The sequence below is a fragment of the Tamandua tetradactyla genome, chromosome 3, assembly GCF_023851605.1.
Source record: "Tamandua tetradactyla isolate mTamTet1 chromosome 3, mTamTet1.pri, whole genome shotgun sequence".
Taxonomy (NCBI): domain Eukaryota; kingdom Metazoa; phylum Chordata; class Mammalia; order Pilosa; family Myrmecophagidae; genus Tamandua; species Tamandua tetradactyla.
In genome coordinates, this window is record NC_135329.1 from 42281745 (window position 1) to 42306443 (window position 24699).

Consider the following 24699-nt stretch of genomic DNA (forward strand, 5'->3'; position numbering starts at 1 on the left):
AAACATTTTTAAATTTGTATATTTAGTCACTATCATTATACACTAGGCATTCCTATATTACACCATCTCTGTCTTTATCATCTATCTTTCTTTCTGATTTCATTTGTTCCCCCAGCCCTCTTCCCTCTGTCATTCTCACATTCAGTTTCATTCAGTGTTCTAACATAATTGTATTACAGTTAGGTAGTATCATGCTGTCCATTTCTGAATTGTTACAATCAGTCCTGTTGTACAATCTGTATCTCTTCAGCTCCAGTTACCCAATATCTTACCCTATTTCTGGCTCCTGATGGTCTCTGTTACCAACTGAAATTCTCCCAAGTTTATTCACTAATGTCAGTTCATATTAGTGAGACCATACAGTATTTGTCCTTTTGTTTCTGGCTAATCTCACTCAGCATAATGTCCTTAAGGTCCATCCATTTTGTTACATCACTTTATTCTATCTTACAGCTGCATGATATTCCATCGTATGTATATACCACAGCTTGTTTAGCCACTTGTCTGTTGGTAGGCATTTAGGCTGTTTCCATCTCTTGGCAATTGTAAATAATGCTGCTATAAACATTGGTGTGCAAATGTCCGTTTGTGTCCTTGCCCTCATGTCCTCTGAGTAGATACCTAGCAATAGTATTGCCAGGTCATATGGCAATTCTATACTTAACTACCTGAGGACCCGCCAAACTGCCTTCCGGGAGCAGTTGTATCATTTCACATTCCCACCAACAGTAGATAAGTGTGCCTCTTTCTCCACATCCTCTCCAGCACTTGTTTTCTATTTTATTGATAATGGCCATTCTGGTGGGTGTGGGATGATTTCTCATTGTGGTTTTGATTTGCATTTCCCTAATAGCCAGGGAAATGAGCATCTTTTCATCTTTTTCACCATCACACAGTCCCATTGTGAAAGCTCTATCATTGTACAATCATCTTCAAGAAATATGGCTACTGGAACACATCTCTACATTTTCAGGCAGTTCCTTCAACCTCTATTTGATCTTGATTAACAAGGTAATATCTATTTACTGCATAAGAATAACCTCCAGAATAACCTCTTGACTGTTAGGAATCTGTTAGCCATTTGTATTTCCTCTTCTGAGAAGTATCTGTTCAAGTCTTTTGCCCATTCTGTGATCGGGTTGTCTGTCGTTTTATTGTTGTGTTGAACAATCTCTTTATATATTCTGGATACTAGATCTTTATCTGATATATCATTTCCAAAAATTCTCTCCCATTGTGTAGGCTGTCTTTTTATTTTCTTGACGAAGTTTTTTGATGCACAAAAGTGTTTAATTTTGAGGAGTTCCTATTTCGTTCTTTCTTCAGTGCTCGCTCTTTAGGTGTAAGGTCTAGGAAACCCCTTCCTATTATAAGATATTTCCCTACATTTTCTTCTAAAATTTTTATGGTCTTAGGTCTACTGTTTAGGTCTTTGATCCATTTTGAGTTAATTTTTGTATATGGTTTGAGATATGGATCCTCTTTCATTCTTGTGGATATCCAGTTCTCTAGGCACCATTTATCGAAGAGACTATTCTGTCCCAGGTGAGTTGGTTTCATTGCCTTATCAAAGATCAATTGTCCATAGATGAGAGGGTCTATATCTGAATACTTTATTCTATTCCATTGGGCAGTATATCTATCTTTATGCCAGTACCATGCTGTTTTGACCACTGTAGCTTCATAATTCTCCTGCTTTCCCTTATATTAGATGTATTAATGTAATCTTGACTCTGTTTTAAATCCTACTCTCTGTACTTATTAGCCACTCTAGGTTTTTTCCATCTTGGAATCTTCCTGTATTATGTTTGGACCTTCTCTCATCTGTTTTCTAGTTAATTTATTATAATATCTAATCTTTTTATTTCCATATCTAACTTTTAATTTCTTCTCTACCTTACAGGCAAACAACCCTAAATGAGTGCAAGCTCCCCCTTGTTTTCTGTATGCTGGACGACTTGAGTTTTTCTTGTGGAGTAATAGGACTAATGCTCTGGTTGCTACCAATGGGCGCTTCAGCTTCACTTCCTCATGCTTTGGCGGCTCCCATCTCCTTGTCTTGTTCCCTGGTGCACTTCTCTCCTGCCCCTTACAAACATGTACTGACTTCTCAGTATGTGAAGCTGGTTTTCTGGATGAAGAGACCCTTGGATTAGTCTCTGGCATGGAGTAGTGATCTGAATTTCCCTGATTCAGGGAGGGATTAGGGTTATGTCGGATCATGAGCCTGCCATGGTTTCTCCATCTGGTGAATTCATTCTGCTTACTGTTGTTTTAAGAAATTTAAGACATTACAATGTCTTTCTCAATTGGGGTTTCCACAAAAATTAAACATCAATACCCTAAAGCATCCATTAAATGAAGTGACCTAACTTCTATGCATCTGGAGTGATACTAGTTTTGTATGTTCCTGAGAGAATTGAGAAACTAGTCAGTCCTTTTCTGTCTTTTGTTGTTCAGGTGAACAATGTGGTTTGAGAAAGGATGTGATTATTACCATGTTTTAAGACAGTTTAAGGAATATATATATAGTAGTAATATATACATGTAGCATAAAATTTAAAATGTACGAAGGGGTGTGGTATACAATGAAAGTCTCCCTTTCTGTCTCTCCAACTAACAATTTCTTGTTTATCCTTCTGGAGATACTGTATACATACAGAGATATTATCTATTTTAAATACAGATGATAGAATACCATTTATATAGTATGTTCCCTTGCTTTTTTGACATAAGTCCATGTTTTATAGTTCCGTGTTTGTGCATATAGACCTTTCTCATTCTCACATACTTATTGTATGGATATGCTACATTCTGTTGAACCAAATCTTCTGTTGATGGATAGTTAGTTGTTTCCAGCCTTTGGTATTACAAAGTGTTTTCTTTTATGTGAGCTTTTTGTACACAAGACATTGTGCTGGTTTGAAAGTATTATATACCCTAGAAAAAGCCATTATTTTAATCCTGATCCAATCTTGTGGGAGCAGCCATTTCTTTTAATACTGATTCAGAAATGTGGATTAGAATATTTTGATTAGATTATCTCCATGGGAGATATGACACACCCAGTTGTGGGTATTGGCTTTTGCTTAGATGGAGATGTGATTCTTCCCATTTCAGGTGGGTCTTGATTAGCTTGTTGGAATCCTTTAAAAGAGGAAACATTTTGGAGAGAGACAGAAATGACAGAAGCCTCAGAGCTGACAGAGAGAGCAGATATGCTTAGAGAACACTTGCTTCAGAGAACAGTGACATGGATGTTTGGAGATGCTTGGAACCCAGCAGATGTCGTCATGAGATGTTAAGCCAGAAGAACCTGGAGAGAGCCAAGGGTAAGCCAAGAGATGAAAGCCAGCCCCAGAGAACTAAAGTGAGGAAACTCCACAGGAAAAAGGCTGAAACCAATGGAGCCCAGGAACAAGGGACCAGCAGAGCCATCTACACCACTCCCCAGCTGACAGAGGTGTTGCAGACCTATCAGCTTTCCTTGAATTAAAATATCTTTCCCTGGATGCCTTAGTATAGACATTTTATAGGCTTAAATCTGTAAACTTGTAAGTTATTAAATTCCGCTTTATAAAAGCCATTCAAGTTTTGGTATATCACTGTCAGGCAGCTTGCAAACTACTACAGACATGTATTTTGAATTATAGACAACCCTCTTTCTAGTAGCATAAATAATTTAGAGTTGACGGTCAAATGATTAGGGTAATTAAAAGAAAAGATATAATATAAACATTATTGAGTTAAGTGACCACATAATCAAAATTTAATTGGTGGTTGATCACAAATATTTCTTCATGTTTTTAGGAACTACTAAATGTGTTTAAGATCAACAGATACAGTTTTGGTGTTTTGTACTTTAGAATAAACACCCATATCTATTGCTTTTCTTTAGCTATGTAGGTTGTAATCACATTGACTTGTAAATTCTGAAATGAGGTTCCTTTCCACAGGAAATAGTTGTAGAAAATGTTATTTTAAAGGCAAGTGATGTGAAGCATTAGCTGTTTTTCAGCTTTATCTAAGCAGTCTTTGCAGAGTTTATTGCTAAGGGTGGAACTAACAAATTAGAACTGTCAGGTAAACAAAATCCCACTAGGCCAGGCAGAGGTCTGATCATTCCAGCTCTGCTTCAATTTTAAATATAGTTTTGAAAATGGTGAAGGACCTTCTGTGTTCCTGGCATTTCAGCATGACTTTATTTTATAGTAAATAACTGATGTTTATCTCATATTTTAAATGAAGGGGAAAACACAAAAACACTGTCAGGTTATCTGCCATCTGCCTAACTTGCATCATCCTGATAGCATCTATAGTATTGGAGCCTTTTGTTACCCGTTCAGTGAGAATTCAGTGAGCATGTAGGGCTACTCATTTTTATATTTTCTTTAAAAAATGTTTGTGCTATTAAATAGTGTATTGGTGTATGTGCCTGAAGTATATCTGTGTCATCTAAATAGTCTTTTTTGTTCAAATGGTAATAACAGGCAGGGCTTAAGCAATAGCTCTCCCAGGGATCAGAACCACCCCTTCTCAGCCTAGCAGTGGCCCAGTTTATCCCTTTGTATCAAGAGGGCCTAGCCTTGCCTCTCTCTTTCTTGTGTGAACCTTTTATTTCTCATCTGTACCATTAAGGGGTCAGACTACATTTCTTTCAAGGTCCTGTTCAGCTCAGATTTCTATAATATTATGAATGTCTCATCAGATGTTTTTCTCTAACCCTTACAGTTCTCGTCTTTGAAAATAGGGCCTAGGATTTGATTTCTAAATTTGGCCTAAATTGCCTAACCTGACAGAAAATGAAATGAAATAAATTTTCATTTCAGAAAATGAAATAAATTTTCTCCAGAATTACCAGGTTTTCAATAACTTCAGATTGTTTAAACATAAGATTATTGTGGGTTTTCAAATATAGAATGTTTAGAAAGAAAATTAAGTCCGTTTCCCATGCCTGTTGATTATACCATAATTTAAAACTAACCATGGCTTTTTACATTTTTTCCTTTGAGACACACAAGACTAAAAGCACCATGTGGAATGCTCCACTGTGCCTGCCTTCGTCTTGATGATATACTCCTCTGTTTGGCTCAGAAGTGCAGTCCCATGGTAATTGAGATTCTTCAGCCAACATGAGAGGCAGGATGAGATCCTAACAGCAAAGCTTCTTCTGCAGTCCCCCTCATAGGGCCACTCCCTGGAATTGCACATCCCCGGTGCTTTTTATGGGAGAAAGCTTCAAGACACAGCTCTTAGCCGTTCCTTGCAGCAGAGTGCCAGCCCTTAGCCTTTTGGCATTGATTCTGGAGTTACGATAGGTTTTGACAGAGAGAATGAGGTCTCAGGTTTTATAAAGCTAGCCCTATCTTCATTCCCCTCTTTTTTTTATCCTCACAATGAAATATATCAGAGTGCAGATGACTATAGGGATAATAAGACACATTAGTTTATCCAAATAAATAATTTGCACTGAATCAAACATCTCACAACTATGAAGGTGGCGTGTGGCCGTGAAGTTGAATTCTGTATCTTTGTGGTTTAGATACATGGTCTGACAAATAGAGAGAGATACATCATGGCCTGACAAGGATTTTTTTTTTTTTGCATGAGCAGGCACTGGGAATCAAACCCGGGTTTCCGGCATGGCAGGCAAGAACTCTGCCTACTGAGCCACCGTGGCCCGCCCTTTTCTTTTTCTGACTTATGAATTTATGTACCTTTAAAAAGTATACGCATTGATGAGAGTGTTGATGATTGTGGACTTGGGGCATTAGACCTGATGCCGGATGAATGCAGGTGGCTGAAGGATGCACTGACTGAGAAGTAGATTGGTGAACGACAGTGTATACATGTGATTGAATATTCTGCTACTTCAAAACGGAATGAAGTCGTGTTGCTTGCAGCGATGTGAATGAATCCGTGGGACATTTGGTAAGGCAAAATAAGCCAGAAAAGAAGGAGCAGTTATTGTATCGTCTCCTTTAGAAAATGCTTATTAAAAAAATGGGGGGGGGGGCAGGCCACCGTGGCTTAGCAGGCAGTGCTCTTGCCTGCCATGCCAGAGACCTGAGTTCGATTCCTGGTGCCTGCCCACTCAGGAAAAAAAAAAAAATAGGGGCCTAGATTGTAAAGTCTTATAGCAGACATATTTAATCTGGATTGATAGCTACTATTTCTGGATTTTGAGAGGCTGTTTTATGTATGTATAACCTGGTATTTAGAGATAAGAATGAAGCCGATCAGCTTGGCATTAAGGTAATTCAGAACACAGGGGTAAGGAAGACATTGTCTATATTTTAGAACCGCACCTGCTCGTTGTAGGTGTGACATCTACAGTGAACACAAGTGTGTTGTTGTCTTCAGTTTTCCCCATGGCTGACTCAGTGATTGGGGGAGCTTGATGATGGCAGAGTCGTGAAGTGTGTTATTCCTGGAGGCACTCTTCTGAGGATGTTTGGGATGTTTTCTGAGATACGGTGTCTTGGGCCAGCAGAATGCAAGTAAAGTGTGGTTTTTTTTTTTTTTTTTTTGTGATTGTGGATGCCCTTCAGTATTGCCTTCTTGGTTTTCAAAGCCTTTGTTTTGGCTTCAGTTTTGGGAGGGGTAGGGACTTCCTTCTTTGCCTTCTTTATGAAAAGCTCATAATTCAAGTTTTTAAAAAAATTTTTTATTGACAAAACAACATACAAACACTAACATTCTTAACATACAAACATTCCATACATGGTGTACAATCAGTGGCTCACAATATCTTCACATAGTATGTATTCATAACCATGATCATTTTTTAGAACATTTGTATCACTCCAAGAAAAGAAATAAAAAAAAAAAATTCACACATTCCATATCCCTTACCTCTCCCTTTCATTGATCACTAGTATTTCCATCTACCCAATATATTTTTACCTTTGTTCCCCCTATTATTTGTTTGTTTATATTTTTTACTCATCAGTCCATACTGTTATAAAGGGAACTTCAGACATAGGTTTTCACAGTCACAAAGTCACATTGTAAATGTTATGTCTTTATACAATCATCTTCAAGAAACAAGGCTACTGGAGAATAGCTCTACAGTTTCAGGTACTTCCCGTTAGCCACTCAAATATGCCATAAACTGAAAAGGGATATCTATATAATGTATAAGAATAACCTCCAGGATAACCTCTTGACTCTGTTTGAAATCTCTCACTCACTGACACTTTTATTTGTCTTATTTTTTTCTTTCCCTTTTCAGTCAAGAAGGTTTTCTCAGTCCCTTGATACTGAGTGCCAGCTCATTCTAGGATTTCTGTCCCACATTGCCAGGAAGGTTTACACCCCTGGGAGTCTTGTCCCACATAGAGAGGAGAAGGACAGTGAATTCACTTGCCATATTGGCTGAGAGAGGTCACATTTGAGCAATAAAAGAGGTTCTCTGGGTGTGACTCTTAGACCTCCTTTTTTTTCCTCACTTTTTAAACATGAATTTATTCAGTAAGTACTTTTGGAATATTTATTATGCAAAGGGGATACAAAAATGTAAAAGTTAAACTAACGTTTGGGTGACACGTTGCTGTTTAGAATAAGCATTCAAATATGCAGTTTCTCTTTTAGCACAACAAGTATTCAGTGAACGTCAAGTCTTAGTACTATTGAACCAATGTGTCATTAAGAGAAATAGGAAAGTCAGGAGAAAATTTGGGAAAAATTATAGGTTTGGTTTTAGATACATAGAATTTGAAGGGATGATGAGCAAAGTCTAATTTAACTTAAATGATTTAAGGCAATGTGTTTGAAAAAAAATAACTTCCCTTTTTAAAAAAAGTAGTTAATTCTACATTTTGCTATTTGAAGCTTAACTTTCATGATGTGCAACCTAACTTCACTGAGAGACCTCCTTAACTTTACAGGTTAGGCATGGTTGTGCTTGTACAGACTTCAAAAAAAAAATTCCTGGATCCATAACTTATTAAGCATAAAATCCCCCTTTAACATTAAAAAGTTTCCAAGAATCCTCACTTAAGAATGTTTATAGTGTTTATATCTGCTGCTTGAGAACCATATAATGACACAAGGCTATTGTGAATTAGTAATAACACCTTTAGGGGAATTTGTATTTTATTGATCACAAAAGCATCTACATATGCTGGGAAAATAAGTGAGAAATTACTTGTGGGGGATGTGATTTTAAGGACCCTTGGATAATTCGAAGTCATCGAACTTTTTTAAAGATTTTTTTTAAACATAGCAACATACAAACACGAACATTCTTACCATATAATCATTCCATTCTTGTTAAGTATTCAATAACTCACTTATTATTCAGTAATCATCACATAGTTGTATATTCATCACCATGATCACCTCTCAGAACATTTGCATCAATCCAGAAAAAGAAATAAAAAAGAAAAGAAAAAAATCATATGTGCTATACCTCCACCCCTCCCCCTCACCGATCACCAGCATTTCAATCTACTAGATTTATTTTAACATTCCTCCCATTATTTATTTTTAATCTATATATTTTACTCATCTGTCGATAAGGTAGATAAAAAGAGCATCAGACACAAGGTTTTTACAATCATGCAGTCACATTGCAAAAGCTATATCATTATGCAATCATCATCAAGAAACATGGCTACTGGAACACAGCTCTACATTTTCAGGCAGTTCTGTCCAGCATCTCCATTACACCTTAACTAAAAAGTTGATATCTATGTAATGTGCAAGAATAACCTCCAGGATAACCTCTTGACTTTGGAATCTTTCAGCCATTGACACTTTATTTTGTCTTTTTTCTCTCTTCCCCCTTTCGGTTAAGAGGGTTTTCTTAATCCCTTGATGTTGAGTCCCAGGTTATTCTAGGATTTCTGTCTCACATTGCCAGGAAGATCTACACCCCTGGGAGTCATGTCCCACATAGAGAGGGGAAAGGCAGTGAATTTGTTGCCATGTTGGCTGAAAGAGAGAAGTTAGGACTGCTTTTAGGTAGGCTTAGCCTGTCCTTTGTGGGGATCAGTTTCATAGGAACAGACCATAAGATTGAGGGCTTGACCTCTTGATTTGGTTGTCCCCACTGCTTGTAAGAACATCAGGAATTCTCCAAATGGGGAAATTGAATTTTTCCCTTTCTCCCTATTCCCCCAAGGGGACTTTTGCAGATACTTTATTCGTAGTCTGATCACTCTGGGATTTATTGGTCATCACAGTAAAATGGACAAATCCACAAAATATCATGCCCTATTCAAGGTTCCATGTACTTATGGTGTAAAATGAAACTGTCCATATAAGTTAAATTAGGAAATGCCCTAGTCAAAATATAAATTTTCTATCAAATAAACATTTCTCACTTTAGTCTCATGCAGAAGTTGAAGTTTTAAAGCATGAATGACCATCTATTTTCTTTAATTTTTTTAATTGTGAATATCACATATATGCCAAATTAATGTTTTTTTAATTGTGAAATATCACATATATGCCCCCCCAAAAAAACCCAATAAACTTCCAAGTACATTTTAACAAATAGTTATAGAACAGATTTTAAAGTTCGGTATGAGTTACAGTTCCACAATTTTTTTGTTTTTTCTTCTAACTTGTCCAAGACACTGGAACCAACAGAAATATCAATATAATGATTCAGCAATCATACTTGTGTGTTAAACCCTACCGTCTCTGTATAACTCCGCCATCATCTTTGATCTTTCTTCCACTCTTTAGGGGTATTGGGCTATTCCCATTCTAACTTTTTCATGTTGGAAGGGGCTGTCAATAATATGAGATAGGGGATGGAACTAGTTGGTGTTCTGGAGAGGCTGACCTCTGCATTTCAGGAGTTAACTAGTCCAGGGACCCATCTGGAGGTTGTAGGTTTTGAAAAGTTACCCTAGTGCATGGAACCTTTGTAGAATTTTTTATAATGTCTGTTCTAGTTTGCTAGCTGCCAAAATGCAACATACCAGAAATGGATTGGCATTTAATAAAAGGGGATTTATTTTGTTAGTTCTTCAGAGGAAAGGCAGCTAACTTTCCACTGAGGTTCTTTCTTATGTGGGCAGGCACAGGGTGGTCTCTGCCGGCCTTCTCTCCAGGCCCCTGGGTTCCAACAGCTTTCCCCAGGGTGACTTCTTTCTGCATCTCCAAAGGCGTGGGCTGAGCTGCGAGTGCTGAGGTGAGAAATGCTGAGCTGCTTAGGCTGTGCCACATTGCACTCTCTCTCATTTAAGCACCAGCTAATTAAGTCAAACATCCTTCATTGCAGCAGACACGCCCCCTAGCCAACTGCAGATGTAATTAGCAACAGATAAGGTTCACGTACCATTGGCTTATGTATGCAGCAACAAAACTAGGTATGCTTACCTGGCCAAGTTGACAAATGAATCTAACTAACACAATGTCCTACATATTCTTTAGGATTGGCTGGAATTTTTTTTTTTTTCAATTTTTAATTAATAAAAATCAGTATACAACATGAGCTTTTTTTTTTTTTTAAGCGTATATTTTGGGTAAAATACAATAAAACGAACATCAGTTTCTTGCCCATGTTTTTTTTCCAGGGATAAATGCATGAACAGAAACATGAATAAATAAAAGTAAAGCAACTGAAAAGCCCACAATCAACTGAAAACTAAATGAACAAGAAATGCTTCTTTTTTTTAATTTTATTTTTTTAACTTTTTTTATTAATTAAAAAAATTAACAAAACATTAAGAGATCATTCCATTCTACATATACAATCGGTAATTCTTAATATCATCACATAGTTGCATATTCATCATTTCTTAGAACATTTGCATCAATTTAGAAAAAAATAAAAAGACAACAGAAAAAGAAATAAAACGATAACAGAGAAAAAAAAGATTATACATACCATACCCCTTACCCCTCGCTTTCATTTACCACTAGCATGTCAAACTAAATTTATTTTAACATTTGTTCCCCCTATTATTTATTTTTATTCCATATGTTCTACTCTTCTGCTGATATAGTAGCTAAAAGGAGCATCAGACACAAGGTTTTCACATTCGCAGAGTCTCATTGTGAAAGCTATATCATTGTTTAATCATCATCAAGAAACATGGCTACTGGAACACAGCTCTACATTTTCAGGCAGTTCTTCCAGCCTCTCCACTACATCTTGAACAACAAGGTGATATCTACTTAATGCATAAGAATAACCTCCAGGATAACCTCTCAACTCTGTTTGGAATCTCTCAGCCATTGACACTTAGTCTCATTTCACTCTTCCCCCTTTGGTCCAGAAGGTTCTCTCACTCCCTTGATGTTAATTCTCAGCTCATTCTAGGGTTTTTTCTCAGTCCCTTGATGCTGAGTCTCAGCTCATTCCAGGATCTCTGTCCCACATTGCCAGGAAGGTCGACACCCCTGGGAGTCATGTCCCATGCAGAGAGGGGAAGGGTGGTGAGACTGCTCGTTGTGTTGGCTGGAGAGAGAGGCCACATCTGGGCAACAAAAGAGGCTCTCTTGGGGGTGACTCTTAGGCCTAAATTTTAAGTAGACTTGACCTATCCTTTGTGGGGTTAAGTTTCATGTGAACAAACCCCAAGACTGGGGGCTCAGCCTATAGCTTTGGTTGTCCACACTGCTTGTGAGAATATCAAGAATTCAACTTGGGGAGGTTGAATTTTTCCCCACTCTCACCATTCCCTGAAGGGGGCTTGCAAATACTTTTCCAGTCACTGATCAAATCACTCTGGGATTCATCGGGGCATCATTCTGGACAAACCAACAAAATCTCATATGCTACCTGAGATTCCAAGTACTTATGACATTCACTCAAACTATCTACATGCAACATGAGCTTTTTTTAAAATCAGATACTGTTATATTCATCATCATTTCATCATTCATCTAAGATATTCATCATTTCTTAGAACATTTGCTTCAATTCAGAAAAAGAAATAAAAAGAAAAGAAAAAAATTCATACATACCATACCCTTTACCCCTCCCTTTCATTGATCACTAGCATTTCAATCTACTAAATTTATTTTAACATTTGTTCCCGCTATTATTTATTTATTTTTAGTCCGTATATGTTACTTAGTCTGTCCATAAGGTAGATAGAAGAAGCTTCGGACACAAGATTTTTAGTCACATTGCGAAAGCTATATCATTATACAGTCATCTTTAAGAAACATGGCTACTGGAACACGGCTCTACATTTTCAGGTAGTTCCCTCCAGCCTCTTCTGTTACACCTTAACTAAAAAGGTGATATGTATTTAATGCATAAGAATAACCCCCAGGATAACCTTTCAACTCTGGAATTTCTTAGCCAATTTTGTCTCATTTCTCTCTTCCCAGTTTTGTTTGAGAAAGTTTTCTCAATCCCTTGGTGCTGAGTCCCAGCTCATTCTAGGATTTCTGTCCCATGTTTCCAGGAAGGTCCACACCCCTGGAAATCATGTTCCATGTAGAGAGGGGGAGGGTGATGAGTTTGCTTGTCGTGTTGGCTGAGACAGAGAGAGAGAGACCACATCTGAGCAACAGAAGAGGTTCTCTTGGGGGTGACTCTTAGGCCTGTTTTTAAGTAGGCTTGAGCTATCCTTTGTGGGGTCAAGTTTCCTATGAACAAACCCCAAGATTGGGGGCACAGCCTATAGCTTTGATTGTCTCCACTGCTTGTGAAAATATCAAAAATTCTCCACTTGGAGAACTTGAATTTTCCCCCTTTCTCACCATTCCCACAAGGGGACTTTGCAAATGCTTTTTTATTCTCTTTTCAAATCGCTCTGGGATTTATCAGAGCATCACTGTGGACAAACCTGCAAATTCTCATGCCCTACCCAAGGTTCCCTGTCTATGGTGTTCAGTTAAGCTGTCCAGATAAGTGATATTAGGAAATGCACTAATCAAACTATAAATTTTGTACCAAATAAACATTTTTTGCTTTATTGTCACGCATAAGTTAAACTTCTAAAATATTATGATCGTCTGTTTTCGACACCCTGCAGTATTGACATTCCTTTGTTCTTCCTCATGCAAAAACATTTTTAAGTTTGTACCTTTAGTCACTATCATTATATACTCTAGGCATTCCTATATTACACCATTTCAGTTTTTATTGTCTGTCATTTCTTCTGGTTTCATTTGTGCCCCCAGCCTCCTCCCTCTATTATTCTCACATTCAGCTTTGCTCAGTGTTCTAACATTATTGTATTATGGTTAGGTAGTGCATTTCAGAATTTTTACAATCAGTCCTGTTGCACAATCTGTATCCCTTCAGCTCCAGTTACCCAATATCTACTCTATTTCTATCTCCTAATGGTGTCTGTTACCAACTGAAGTTTTCCAAGTTCATTCACTAATGTCAGTTCATATCAGTGAGACCATACAGTATTTGTCCTTTTGTTTCTGGCTAATCTCACTCAATATAATGTCCTTAAAGTCCACCCATGTTATTACATACTTCATAACTTTATTCTGTCTTACAGCTGCATAATATCCATCATATGCATATACTACAGCTTGTTTAGCCAGTCATCTGTTGGTGGACATTTAGGCTGTTTCCATCTCTTGGCAATTGTAAATAATGCTGCTATAAACATTAGTGTGCAAATGTCCGTTTGTGTCCTTGCCCTCATGTCCTCTGAGTAGATACTTAGCAATGGTATTGCCGGGTCATATGGCAGTTCTATACTTAGCTTCCTGAGGAACCTCCAAACTGCCTTCCACAGTGATTGTACCATTTGACATTCCCACCAACAGTGCATAAGTGATAAGTATGCCTGTTTCTCCACAACCTCTCCAGCACTTGTCATTTTCTGTTTTATTTAAAATGGCCATTCAGGTGGGTGTGAGATGATGTCTCATTGTGGTTTTGATTTGCATTGCTCTAATGGCCAGGGAAGTTGAGCATCTTTTCATGTGTCTTTTGGCCATTTGTATTTCCTCTTCTGAGAAGTGTCTGTTCAGGTCTTTTGCCCATTTTGTAATCAGGTTGTCTGTCTTTTTGTTGTTGAGTTGAACAATCTCTTAATATATTCTGGATACTAGGCCTTTATCTGATGTATAATTTCCACATATTGTCTCCCATTGTGTGGGTTGTCTTTTTACTTTCTTGACGAAGTTCTTTGATGCGCAAAAGTGTTTAATTTTGAGGAGTTCTCTTTTCTTTCTTCAGTGCTCATGCTTTGGGTGTAAGGTCTAGGAAACCACCTCCTATTACCATATTTATAAGATATTTCCCTACATTTTCTTCTAAAAGTTTTATGGTTTTAGGTCTACTGTTTAGGTATTTGATCCATTTTGAGTTAGTTTTTGTATAGGGTGTGAGATATGGATCCTCTTTCATTCTTTTGCATGTGGATATCCAGTTCTCTGGGCACCATTTATTGAAGAGACTGTTCTGTCCCAGGTGAATTGGCTTGACTGCCGTATCAAAGATCAGTTGTCCATAGATGAGGGGTCTCTATCTGAACACTCTATTTGATTCCATTAGTCAATGTATCTATCTTTATGCCAGTACCATGCTGTTTTGACCACTGTATCTTTGTAATACAACTTGAGGTCAGGTAGCGTGAGACCTCCAACTTCATGTTTCTTTCTCAGGATGCTTTACCTATTTGGGGCACCCTGCCCTTCCAGATAAATTTTGTTATTGGTTTTTCTATTTCTGAAAAGTAAGTTTTGAGGATTTTAACTGATACTGCATTGAATCTGTAAATCAATTTAGGTAGAATTGATATCTTAACTGTATTTGTCTTCCAGTCCATGAACACTGTATGCCCTTCCATTTATTTAGGTATTCTATGATTTCTTTTAAGAGTTTCATGTAGTTTTCTTTGTATAGGTCTTTTGTCTCTTTAGTTAAATGTATTCCTAAATATTTTATTCTTTTGGTTGCAATTGTAAATGGATTTTTTTTTTTGATATCCCCCTCAGATTGTTCATTACTAGTGTATAGAAACACTACAGATTTTTGAGTATTGATCTTGCAACCTGACACTTTGCTGTATTCATTTATTAGTGCTAGTGGTTTTGCTGTGGATTTTTTTGGGTTTTGATATATAGTGTCATACCATCTGCAAACAGTGCACATTTTACTACTTCCTTTCCAGTTTTGATGCCTTGTATTTCTTTTTCTTGCCTAATTGCTCTGGCTAGAACTTCCAACACAGTGTTGAATAACAGTAGTATTAGTGGACATCCTTGTGTTGTTCTTGATCTTAGGGGGAAAGTTTACAGTTTTTTCCCTTTGAGGATGATGCTAGTTGTGTAGTTCCTTTATCATATCTAGGAAGTTCCCTTCTATTCCTGTTCTTTGAATTGTTTTCAACAGGAAAGGATGTTGAATTTTGTCAGATGCCTTTTCTGTATCAGTCAAGATGATCATTTGGTTTTTCTGCTTTGATTTGTTGATATGGTGTATTACATCAATTGATTTTCTTATGTTGAGTCATCCTTGCATACCCGAGATGAATCCCAGTTGGTCATGGTGTATAATTCTTTGAATGTTGTGCCAGTTTGAAAGAATGTATGTACCCTAGAAAAGCCATGTTTTAATCTTAATCCCATTTTGTAAAGACAGCCATTTCTTCTAATCCCTATTCAGTATTGCAAGTTTGAAACCGTAATTATATCATCTCCCCAGAGATGTGATTTAATCAAGAGTGGTTTTTAAGCTAGTTTAGGTGGAGGTGTGTCTCCACCCATTTGAGTTGGTCTTTTTTTTTTTTTTAATAATTTTTTTTATTAATTTTAAGTTTTTAAAAAAATATATAACAACAAAGAAACACAAACATTCCTAACATATAATCATTCTGTTCTACATATATAATCAGTAATTCGCAATATCACCACATAGTTCATAGTTATCATCATGATTATTTTTTGGAACATTTGCATCTATTCAGAAAAAGAAATAAAAAGAAAACAGAAAAAAATTCATACATACCATATCCCCCACCTCCCCCTCACCTATCACCAGCATTTCACTCTAAATTTATCTTAACATTTGTTCCCCCTATTATTCATCTTTATTCCATATGTTTTTACTCATCTGTTGATAAGGTAGATAAAAGGAGCATCAGACACAAGGTTTTCACAACCCCGCAATCACATCGTGAAAGCTATATATCATTATACAATCATCTTTAAGAAACAAGGTTACTGGAACACAGCTCCACGTTTTCAGGCAGTTCCCTCTGGCCTCTCCACTACATCTTGACTAACAAGGTGATATCTATTTAATGCTTAAGAATAACCTCCAGGATAACCTCTTGACTCTGTTTGGAATCTCTCAGTCATTGACACTTATTTTGTCTCATTTCACTCTTCCTTTTGGTTGAGGAGGCTTTCTCAATCCCGTTATGCTGAGTCTTGGCTCATTCTAAGGGTTTTTCTCAATCCCTTGATGCTGAGTCTCAGCTCATTCCAGGATTTCTGTCCTATGTTGCCAGGAAGGTCCACACCCCTGGGAGTCATGTCCACGTAGATGGGGGAGGCTGGTGAGTTTTCTTGTTGTGTTGGCTGGAGAGAGAGGTCACATCTAAGCAACAAAAGAGGTTCTCTTGGGGATGACTCTTAAGCCTAATTTTAAGTAGGCTTGAGCTATCCTTTGTGGGGTTAAGTTTCATATGAAAGCCTATAACTTTGATTGGCCGCACTGCTTGTGAGAATATCAAGAATTCAACTTGGGGAAGTTGAATTTTCCTTTAGGGAGCTTCTTAATGACTGATTCAATTTCTTTAGTTATGATGGGTTTGTTGAGGTCATCTATTTCTTCTCGAGTCAGTGTTGGTTGTTCATGCCTTTCTAGGAAGTTGTCAGTTTCATCTACATTGTTGAGTTTATTAACATAAAGTTGTTCATAGTATCCTCTCATTACTTCCTTTATTTCTGTGGGGTCAGTGGTTATGTCTCCCTTCCATTTCTGATTTTATTTATTTGCTTCCTCTTTCTTTTTCTTTTTGTCAACCTCACTAAGGGACCATCAATCTTATTGACTTTCTCATAGAATCAACTTCTAGTTTTGTTGATTTTCTTGATTGTTTTCATGTTCCCAGTTTCATTTCTTTCTGCTCTTAATCTTCATTATTTCTTTCCTTCTGCTTGCTGTGGTGTTAGTTTGCCGTTCTTTTTCTAGTTCTTCCAAGTGGACAGTTAATTCAGCGATTTTTGTTCTTTTTTTTTAATGTAGGCATTTAATGCAATAAATTTCTCCCTTAATACTGCCTTTGCTGCATCCCATAAATTTTGATATGTTGTGTGTTCATTTTCACTTGCCACGAGATATTTCCTGATTTCTCTTGTAATTTCTTCCTTGACCCACTGGTTGTTTAAGAGGGTGTTGTTGAGCCTCCATATATTTGTGAATTTTCTGGCACTCTGCCTGTTATTGATTTCTAGCTTCATTCCTTTATTATCTGAGAATGTGTTTCATATGATTTCAATCTTTTTGAATTTATTGAGACTTGCTTTGTGACCCAGTATATGGTTGATACTTGAGAATGATCCATGAGCACTTGAGAAAAAAGGTGTATCCTGCTGTTTTGGGGTGTAATGTTCTGTAAATGTCTGTTAAGCCCTCTGTTTCTTTATTGATCCTCTGTCTACATGTTCTGTGCATTGAAGAGTGTGGGGAATTGAAGTCTCCAGCTATTATGGCAATCATATCTGTTTCTCTTTTTAGTGTTTGCCTCATGTATTTTTCCCCCTATTATTTATTTTTATTCCATATATTTTACTCATCTTTTGAAAAGTGCCTCATGTATTTTGGAGCATTGTGGCTCAGTGCATAAATATTCATGATTGTTATGTCTTCTTGTTGAATTGTATCTTTTATTAATACATAGTGTCCTTTGTCTCTTTTAACTGTTTTACATTTGAAGTCTAATTTGTTGGATATTAGTATAGCTACTTCTGCTCCTTTCTGATTGTTGTTTGCATGAAATATCTTTTCCCAACATTTCACTTTCAACGTATGTTTTTCCTTGGTCTAAGATGTGTTTCTTGTACATAGCATGTAGATGGGACCTGTTTTTTAATCCATTCTGCTAGTCTGTGTCTTTTATTTATTTATTTATTTATTCATTAAAAAAATTTACAAACCAAATAAAACATCAACATATAATCAGTAATTTACAATATCATCACTTAGTTGCATATTCATCATTTCTTAGAACATTTGCATTAATTCAGAAAAAGAAATAAAAGGACAATAGAAAAAGAAATAAAACGAACACAGAAAAGAAAAAAAAGGTTATACCTAACATACCCCTTACCCCTCACTTTCATTGATCACTAGCATTTCAAAGTAAATTTATTTTAGCATTTGTTCCCCCTATTATTTATTTTTATTCCATATGTTCTACTCGTTTGTTGACAAGGTAGATAAAAGGAGCATCAGACACAAGGTTTTCACAATCACACAGTCACATTGTGAAAGCTATATCATTATTCAGTCATCCTCAAGAAACATGACTACTGGAACACAGCTCTACATTTTCAGGCAGTTCCCTCCAGCCTCTCCATTACATCTGGAATAGCAAGATGATATCTATTTAATGCATAAGAATAACCTCCAGGATAACCTCTCGACTTTGTTTGTAATCTCTCAGCCATTGACACTTTGTCTTATTTCACTCTTTCCCCTTTTGGTCGAGAAGATACTCTCAATCCCTTGATGCTGAGTCTCAGCTCACTCTGGGATCTCTGTCCTATGTTGCCAGGAAGGCCCACACCCCTGGGAGTCATGTCCCACGTAGACAGGGGAAGGATGGTGAGATTGCTTGTTGTGTTGGCTGGAGAGAGAGGCCACATCTGAGCAACAAAAGAAGCTCTCTTGGGGGTGACTCTTAGGCCTAATTTTAAGTATAGTCTGTGTCTTTTGATTGGGAAATTTAGTGCGTTAACATTTGGTGTTATTACTGTATAGACAGTACTTTCTTCTACCATTTTGCCTTTTGAATTTTATATGTCAAATCTTATTTTTCTGCTTTTTACCTTTCCTGATGGTCTTCACGTCTACACTCTTTTCCACACCTCTCTCTCCTCTCTTTTCATATCTGTCTCTAGTGTTTCCTTTATTATTTCTTGCAGAGCTGGTCTCTTGGTCACAAATTCTCCCAGTGATTTTTTTGTCTGAAAGTGTTTTAATTTCTCCCTCATTTTTGAAGGGCAGTTTTGCTGGATATAGTATTCTTTGTTGGCAGTTTTTCTCTTTGAATGATTTAAATATATTATCCCACTGTCTCACAGCCTCCATTGTTTCTGCTGAGAAATCTACGTATAGTCTTATTGGGCTTCCCTTGTATGTGATGGATTCTTTCTCTCTTGCTTCTTTCAAATTTTTCTTTCTCCTTAACATCTGACATTCTGATTAGTTAGTGTCTTGGAGTATGTCTATTTGGATCTATTCTGTTTGGGGTATGCTGTACTTCTTGAATCTGTAATTTTAAATCTTTCATAAGAATTCAGAAATTTTCAGTGACAAATTCCTCCATTAGTTTTTCTTCTCCTTTTCCCTTCTCTTCTCCTTCTGGGACACCCACAGCATGTGTATCTGTGCGCTTCATGTTGTCATTCACTTCCCTGAGTCCCTGCTCATATTTTTCCATACTTTTCCCTATCTTTTCTTTTGCCTGTCAGGTTTCAGATGACCCATTCTCCAGTTCACTAATTCTATTTTCTGCCTCTTGAAATCTTACATTGTAGGTTTCCATTGTTTTTTATTTTCTATTTTTATCTCTTCTACTCTTCTTTCATTCCCAATAGTTCTGTGATTTGTTTTTTCAGACTTTTGCATGGGCAGGCACCAGGAAACAAACCTGGGTCTCTTGCATGAAAGGCGAGAACCCTGCCACTGAGCCACCCTTGCCTGCCCTGTTTTTTCAGACTTTTGATTTCTTATTTTTGGTCATTCCTTGCCTTCTTTATATCCTCCCTCAATTCACTGATTTGATTTTTAATGAGATTTTCCATGTCTGTTTGAACATTCTTAATTAATTGTTTCAGCTTCCTTTGACTAGGCCATATCTTCAATTTTCCTAGTGTCATTCATTAGTTTTTGCTGGCATCTAGTAGGCATTTAATTACCTTAATTTATCCTGGAGATTTTTTTCATTTTTTTATCTAGGATTTTCTTGCTGGATGACTTTGTTGTGTATCTGGTCATTGACATTCAATTCAGCTTATTCTGGACCTCTGGCTTAGGTTTTGTTTTATACCTCAGAATTTTTCAGTTCTTGTTTTCTTGTTTCTTGCCCTGCTTGTTTGGTGCCTTTTTTCCCCCGTAGGAGGGTCTACTTAGGTATTATAGACCCCAGCCAGATTTTCCCAGACCAAACTGACCTCCTCTCAGGAGGAAGGAGTCACCTGCGTCAGTTTTCCCTGTGACATCCAGCAGGTTGAAAGGCTTTCCTGTGAAGCCTGTGGACTCTGCATTTTTCCTATCCTTTCCGGTTATGAGGGGCTTTTCTGCCTGCAGATCCCACCAGCTTAAGGTGATACTTTACCTCATCAGATTCTCCCTGCTGGGAGCATGGTGGAGACTGAAGAGAGTTGTAGGCTGCCTTTAATCACTTCACTTTTCCAGATCCTGGCGTCTGAATTCCTTGATGAAAGGAATCCACCTGAGCTGGGCCCCACCCCTCTCCTGGGAAAGACACAGTCTCCAAACACTCAAACAAACTTAATTCTGCCTATGCCTGTGACAGTTGGAGCCTGAGAAGCCTTGCAGCTGTAGCCAGAGAGCAGTCAAGCCCTAGAAACACAGCCACAAAAAAAGAGAGAAAAATCCTTTTCAGAGCAGGATTCCTGTTCCTTGGTTTTGCCAGTCAAGAGCTTAAGTTGGTATGTTGCTCTGTGTAACTCCAGGTCCTATGTGCCCCATCCTTTCTTTCAGGGCCCAGACTCTTTCAAGTATTATGTGCTATCCAATCCAAAAAACCTCTGTTTCGTTTTTCCTTTTCTGTCAGTCCTGCCCCCTCTATGCCTGGGCAAAAACCAGCAACCTCCGCTTTAACTCGAGATTCAGCTGGGCTGGAGGCCTATTTTTAATACTCAGAAGTTGTTAATGAATTCCACAGTTGAAGCTTGGTTGCACTCAGCCCTTTCTGCTGGTAAAGTCTCTTTTCTTTTCCCTCTGCAAAGCAACCTGTGGGGGAGGCATGCTGTCCGCTGCAGCTTGGGGAACTCATCGTTTTGGGTGGGCTCGCCACCAGTCCAGCTGGTCCAGACTGGGTACACTGTGTGTCTGGTCACTGACGTGGCCCAGCAGTTCTGTACTGTTTCTGGCCATCTACTAGCTGCTCTGGTGGATGAACTGAATCTCACATCTCACTAAGCTACCATCTTGGCCCAATCTCTTTATTGCATTTTTAACATTTCAGAGTACTTTAACACTAGGTTTACCTTGCAGGAGGCCACCTGCTCATAGCATTCCCCACCCGTCCCCAAACCGAAGACTATATATAGATAACGTGATTATGGATTCCAGCAAGTGTTGATCAGCTAATGTAGAAGGCACTTGATGGCATAGTAAGGCTTTTAGGAATGGTAGTTTGTTTCTCTCCATTCCTTTCTTATTAAAATATTTCATTTCATCTAAGATGCAATTGATTAAAGAACATACTGATTTTGAAATGAAGAAACTATATACCATTGTTTGTCTAGAATCCACAAAATATGTTATTTCTTCACCAGAGTGTACACCTGTGAAGAAGTTTATGCAGGATCTTCATCCCCGTGAAGATAATGAAGCCCAAAGATAGTGGCACAAATGCTGAGTGACCTTTGACAAGTCTTCCCATCTTTAGGTTTTGGTTCCTACTTCTTAAAGAGATCTAATCCTTTTGGTTTGTTTTTAAGTACAGTTTTATTGAGCTGTATTATATATTATACATACCATATATTCATCGAAGTTGTACAATCACTGGTTTACAGAATCATACAGCTGTGCATTCATCATCACAATCAATTTTTTAACATTTTCATTTATCCAAAAAATATATAGATAAGAACAAATGTAAAATAAAAGTACAAAATAACACCCAAAACATCCTGTGCCCCCCACTATTATTTATTTATTTTTTCTTCCCTTTTTCCTTATCTGTCCATACATTGGGTAAAGGAGTATCGGTCACAAGGTTTTTACAATCATGCAGTCACACCTTAAATGCTCTAGTTATTCAGTCATCTTCGAGAATCAAGGCTGTTGGATTACAGTTCAACCAGTTTCAGGTATTTCCCTCTAGTTGCTACAATACATCAAAAACTGAAAGGGGATGTCTATATACTGTATAAAAATAACCTCCAGAATGACCTCTTGACTCTGTTTGAAATCTCTCAGCCCCTGAAACTCTATTTTTTATTATTAATTTTTAAAATTTTTTTAAAAATATGTAACACAAACATTCTTAACATAGATCATTCCGTTTTGCATATATAATCAGTAATTCACAATATCATCACATAGTTGCATATTCATCATCATGATGATTTCTTAGAACATTTGCATCAATTCAGAAAAAAAAATAAAAATAAAACAGAAAAAAATTCATACATACCATACCCCTTACCCCTCCCTTTCATTGATCACTAGTATTTCCCCTCCCTTTCATTGATCAGTAGTATGTCAATCTAAATTTATTTTAACATTTGTTCCCCCTATTTTTTATTTTTATTCCATATGTTTTACTCATCTGTCTATAAGGTAGATAAAAGGAGCACGAGACACAAGGTTTTCACAATCATACAGTCACATAGTGAAAGCTATATCATTATACAATCATCTTCAAGAAACATGGCTCCTGGAACACAGCTCTACATTTTCAGGCAGTTCCCTCCAACTTCTCTGTTACACCTTAACTAAAAAAGGTGATATCTGTTAAATGGATAAGAATAACTTCCAGGATAACCTCTTGACTCTGTTTGGGATCTCTCAGCCATTGGCACTTTATTTTGTCTCATTTCACTCTTCCCCCTTTTGTTTGAGGTTTTCTCAATCCCTTGATGCTGAGTCCCAGCTCATTCTAGGATTTCTGTCCCACGTTGCCAGGAAAGTCTATACCCCTGCAGTCATGTCCCAGGTAGCTGGGGGGAGGGCGGTGAGTTTGCTTGTTGTGTTGGCTGGAGAGAGAGGCCCCATCTGCACAACAAAAGAGGTTTTCTTGGGAGTGACTCTTAGGCCTGTTTTTAAGTAGGCTTGAGCTATCCTTTGTGGGGTTAAGTTTCATATGAACAAACCCCAAGATTGGGAACTCAGCCTATTGCTTTTGTTGTCTCCACTGCTTGTGAGAATATCACAAATTCTCCACTTGGGGAAGTTGAATCTTGCCCCTTTCTCACCATCCCCCCAAGGGGACTTTACAAATGCATTTTTACTCACTGCTGAAATTCTATTTTGTTTCATTTCTCTTCCCCCTTTTGGACAAGAAGAATTTCTCACTTTCATGATGGCTGGGCCAGACTCTTTCCTGGGAGCTGCGTCCCTTGTTGCCAGGGAGATTTATACCCCTGGGAATCATGCCCCACATAGAGGAGGAGGGCAGTGAGCTCACCTGTGGAGTTGGCTTAAGTGAGAGTCCACATCTGAGCAACAAAAGAGGTTCTTTCAGGTTACTTTTAGGTATAATCACAAGTAAGCTTAGCTTCTCCTTTGTAGGAATAATTTCATAAGGGCAAGTCCCATGATCGAGTGTCTGGCTCATCAAATTGGTAGTCCCCATTGCTTGCAAGAATATCAGGTCTTCTTCAGGTGGGGAAGTTTAGTATTTCCACTTTTTCCCCAGTCCTTCAAGGAGGTAAATCCTTTTTAATCATCTACCCACATTACTCTGTGAAGAAACAGGGCATCCCACCAACCTGAGAAACCAGCAAGATCTCACTTCCTATTCAAGGTTCCATGTAATTATGGTGTTTGAATAAGCTGATCATGCAAGTTAGATTTGATAGTGTGCTACCAAAAATATGAATTTTGCACCAAGTAAACATCTCTTCCTTTCATCTTACAGAGAAGTTGAAATTTTAAAATGCATTCAGTATCGCTAAGACCTAATTCTTAACCTGCCTCAGCAGGTTTCTGACCATATGATGATTAACCCATTTTATGTAAGGTATGATTATTGATGGATCTAATACTAAATTTAGGTAATTTTCCTCAGTAACATTGAATCTGAGAGAACTAATACCATAACATCTAAGATTCCTAGAAGCTAACGGGAACAATTTTAAATGTGTGCAGATATAGCAAAGTAAAAGAAAGTGTATGTCAGTTTCTAAATTTTAGCTCCATTATTATTGGAACATAAAACTGTTATTTATTTATTTACTATGTCATATTCAGGATTTTTTTTTAACCTTTTCTTAGGTTCAGGGAGCAAGTTTCCGAGGTTGGAAGGAAGTGACTTCTCTGTTTAATAAGGATGATGAACAGCATCTACTTGAAGGATGTAAATCTCCCAAGTCGAAAGGGTAAGTCATATGTGTTCACTTTTCACATGCGACAATTAAGATTTACTTCTTCTTTATGAGTAAAAACAAAGGAGTTGAACTAGTTTTTCATATTCTAGAGGCAAAAGAAAGTAAAATGTACTTTTTGGTAGTGGTAAGGGCTTATAAACATTTTGAAAAATTATGGAAAAGTGAAAAAAATAAATTTCTCAAACCAGCTATTGAAGTTAGCATTGTAAATTGAATGTATTAATTTTAAAGCAACTTGCATGCCTAAGATGTTCAGTAGTTTCATAAGATAAAGAAAAT

At 37.4% G+C, this 24699-nt stretch overlaps 1 protein-coding gene across 4 annotated transcripts in view; it reads left to right on the top strand.

Moving 5' to 3' along the window:
* Positions 1–24699, top strand: part of TDRP (testis development related protein) — a 182231-nt gene that overhangs the window by 149627 nt on the left and 7905 nt on the right. For all 4 annotated transcript variants that reach the window (XM_077153019.1, XM_077153021.1, XM_077153018.1 and 1 more), the window contains one exon: positions 24308–24411. In XM_077153019.1, coding sequence (XP_077009134.1) covers positions 24308–24411 — 104 coding nt within the window. The remainder of the gene's footprint in view (positions 1–24307; positions 24412–24699) is intronic.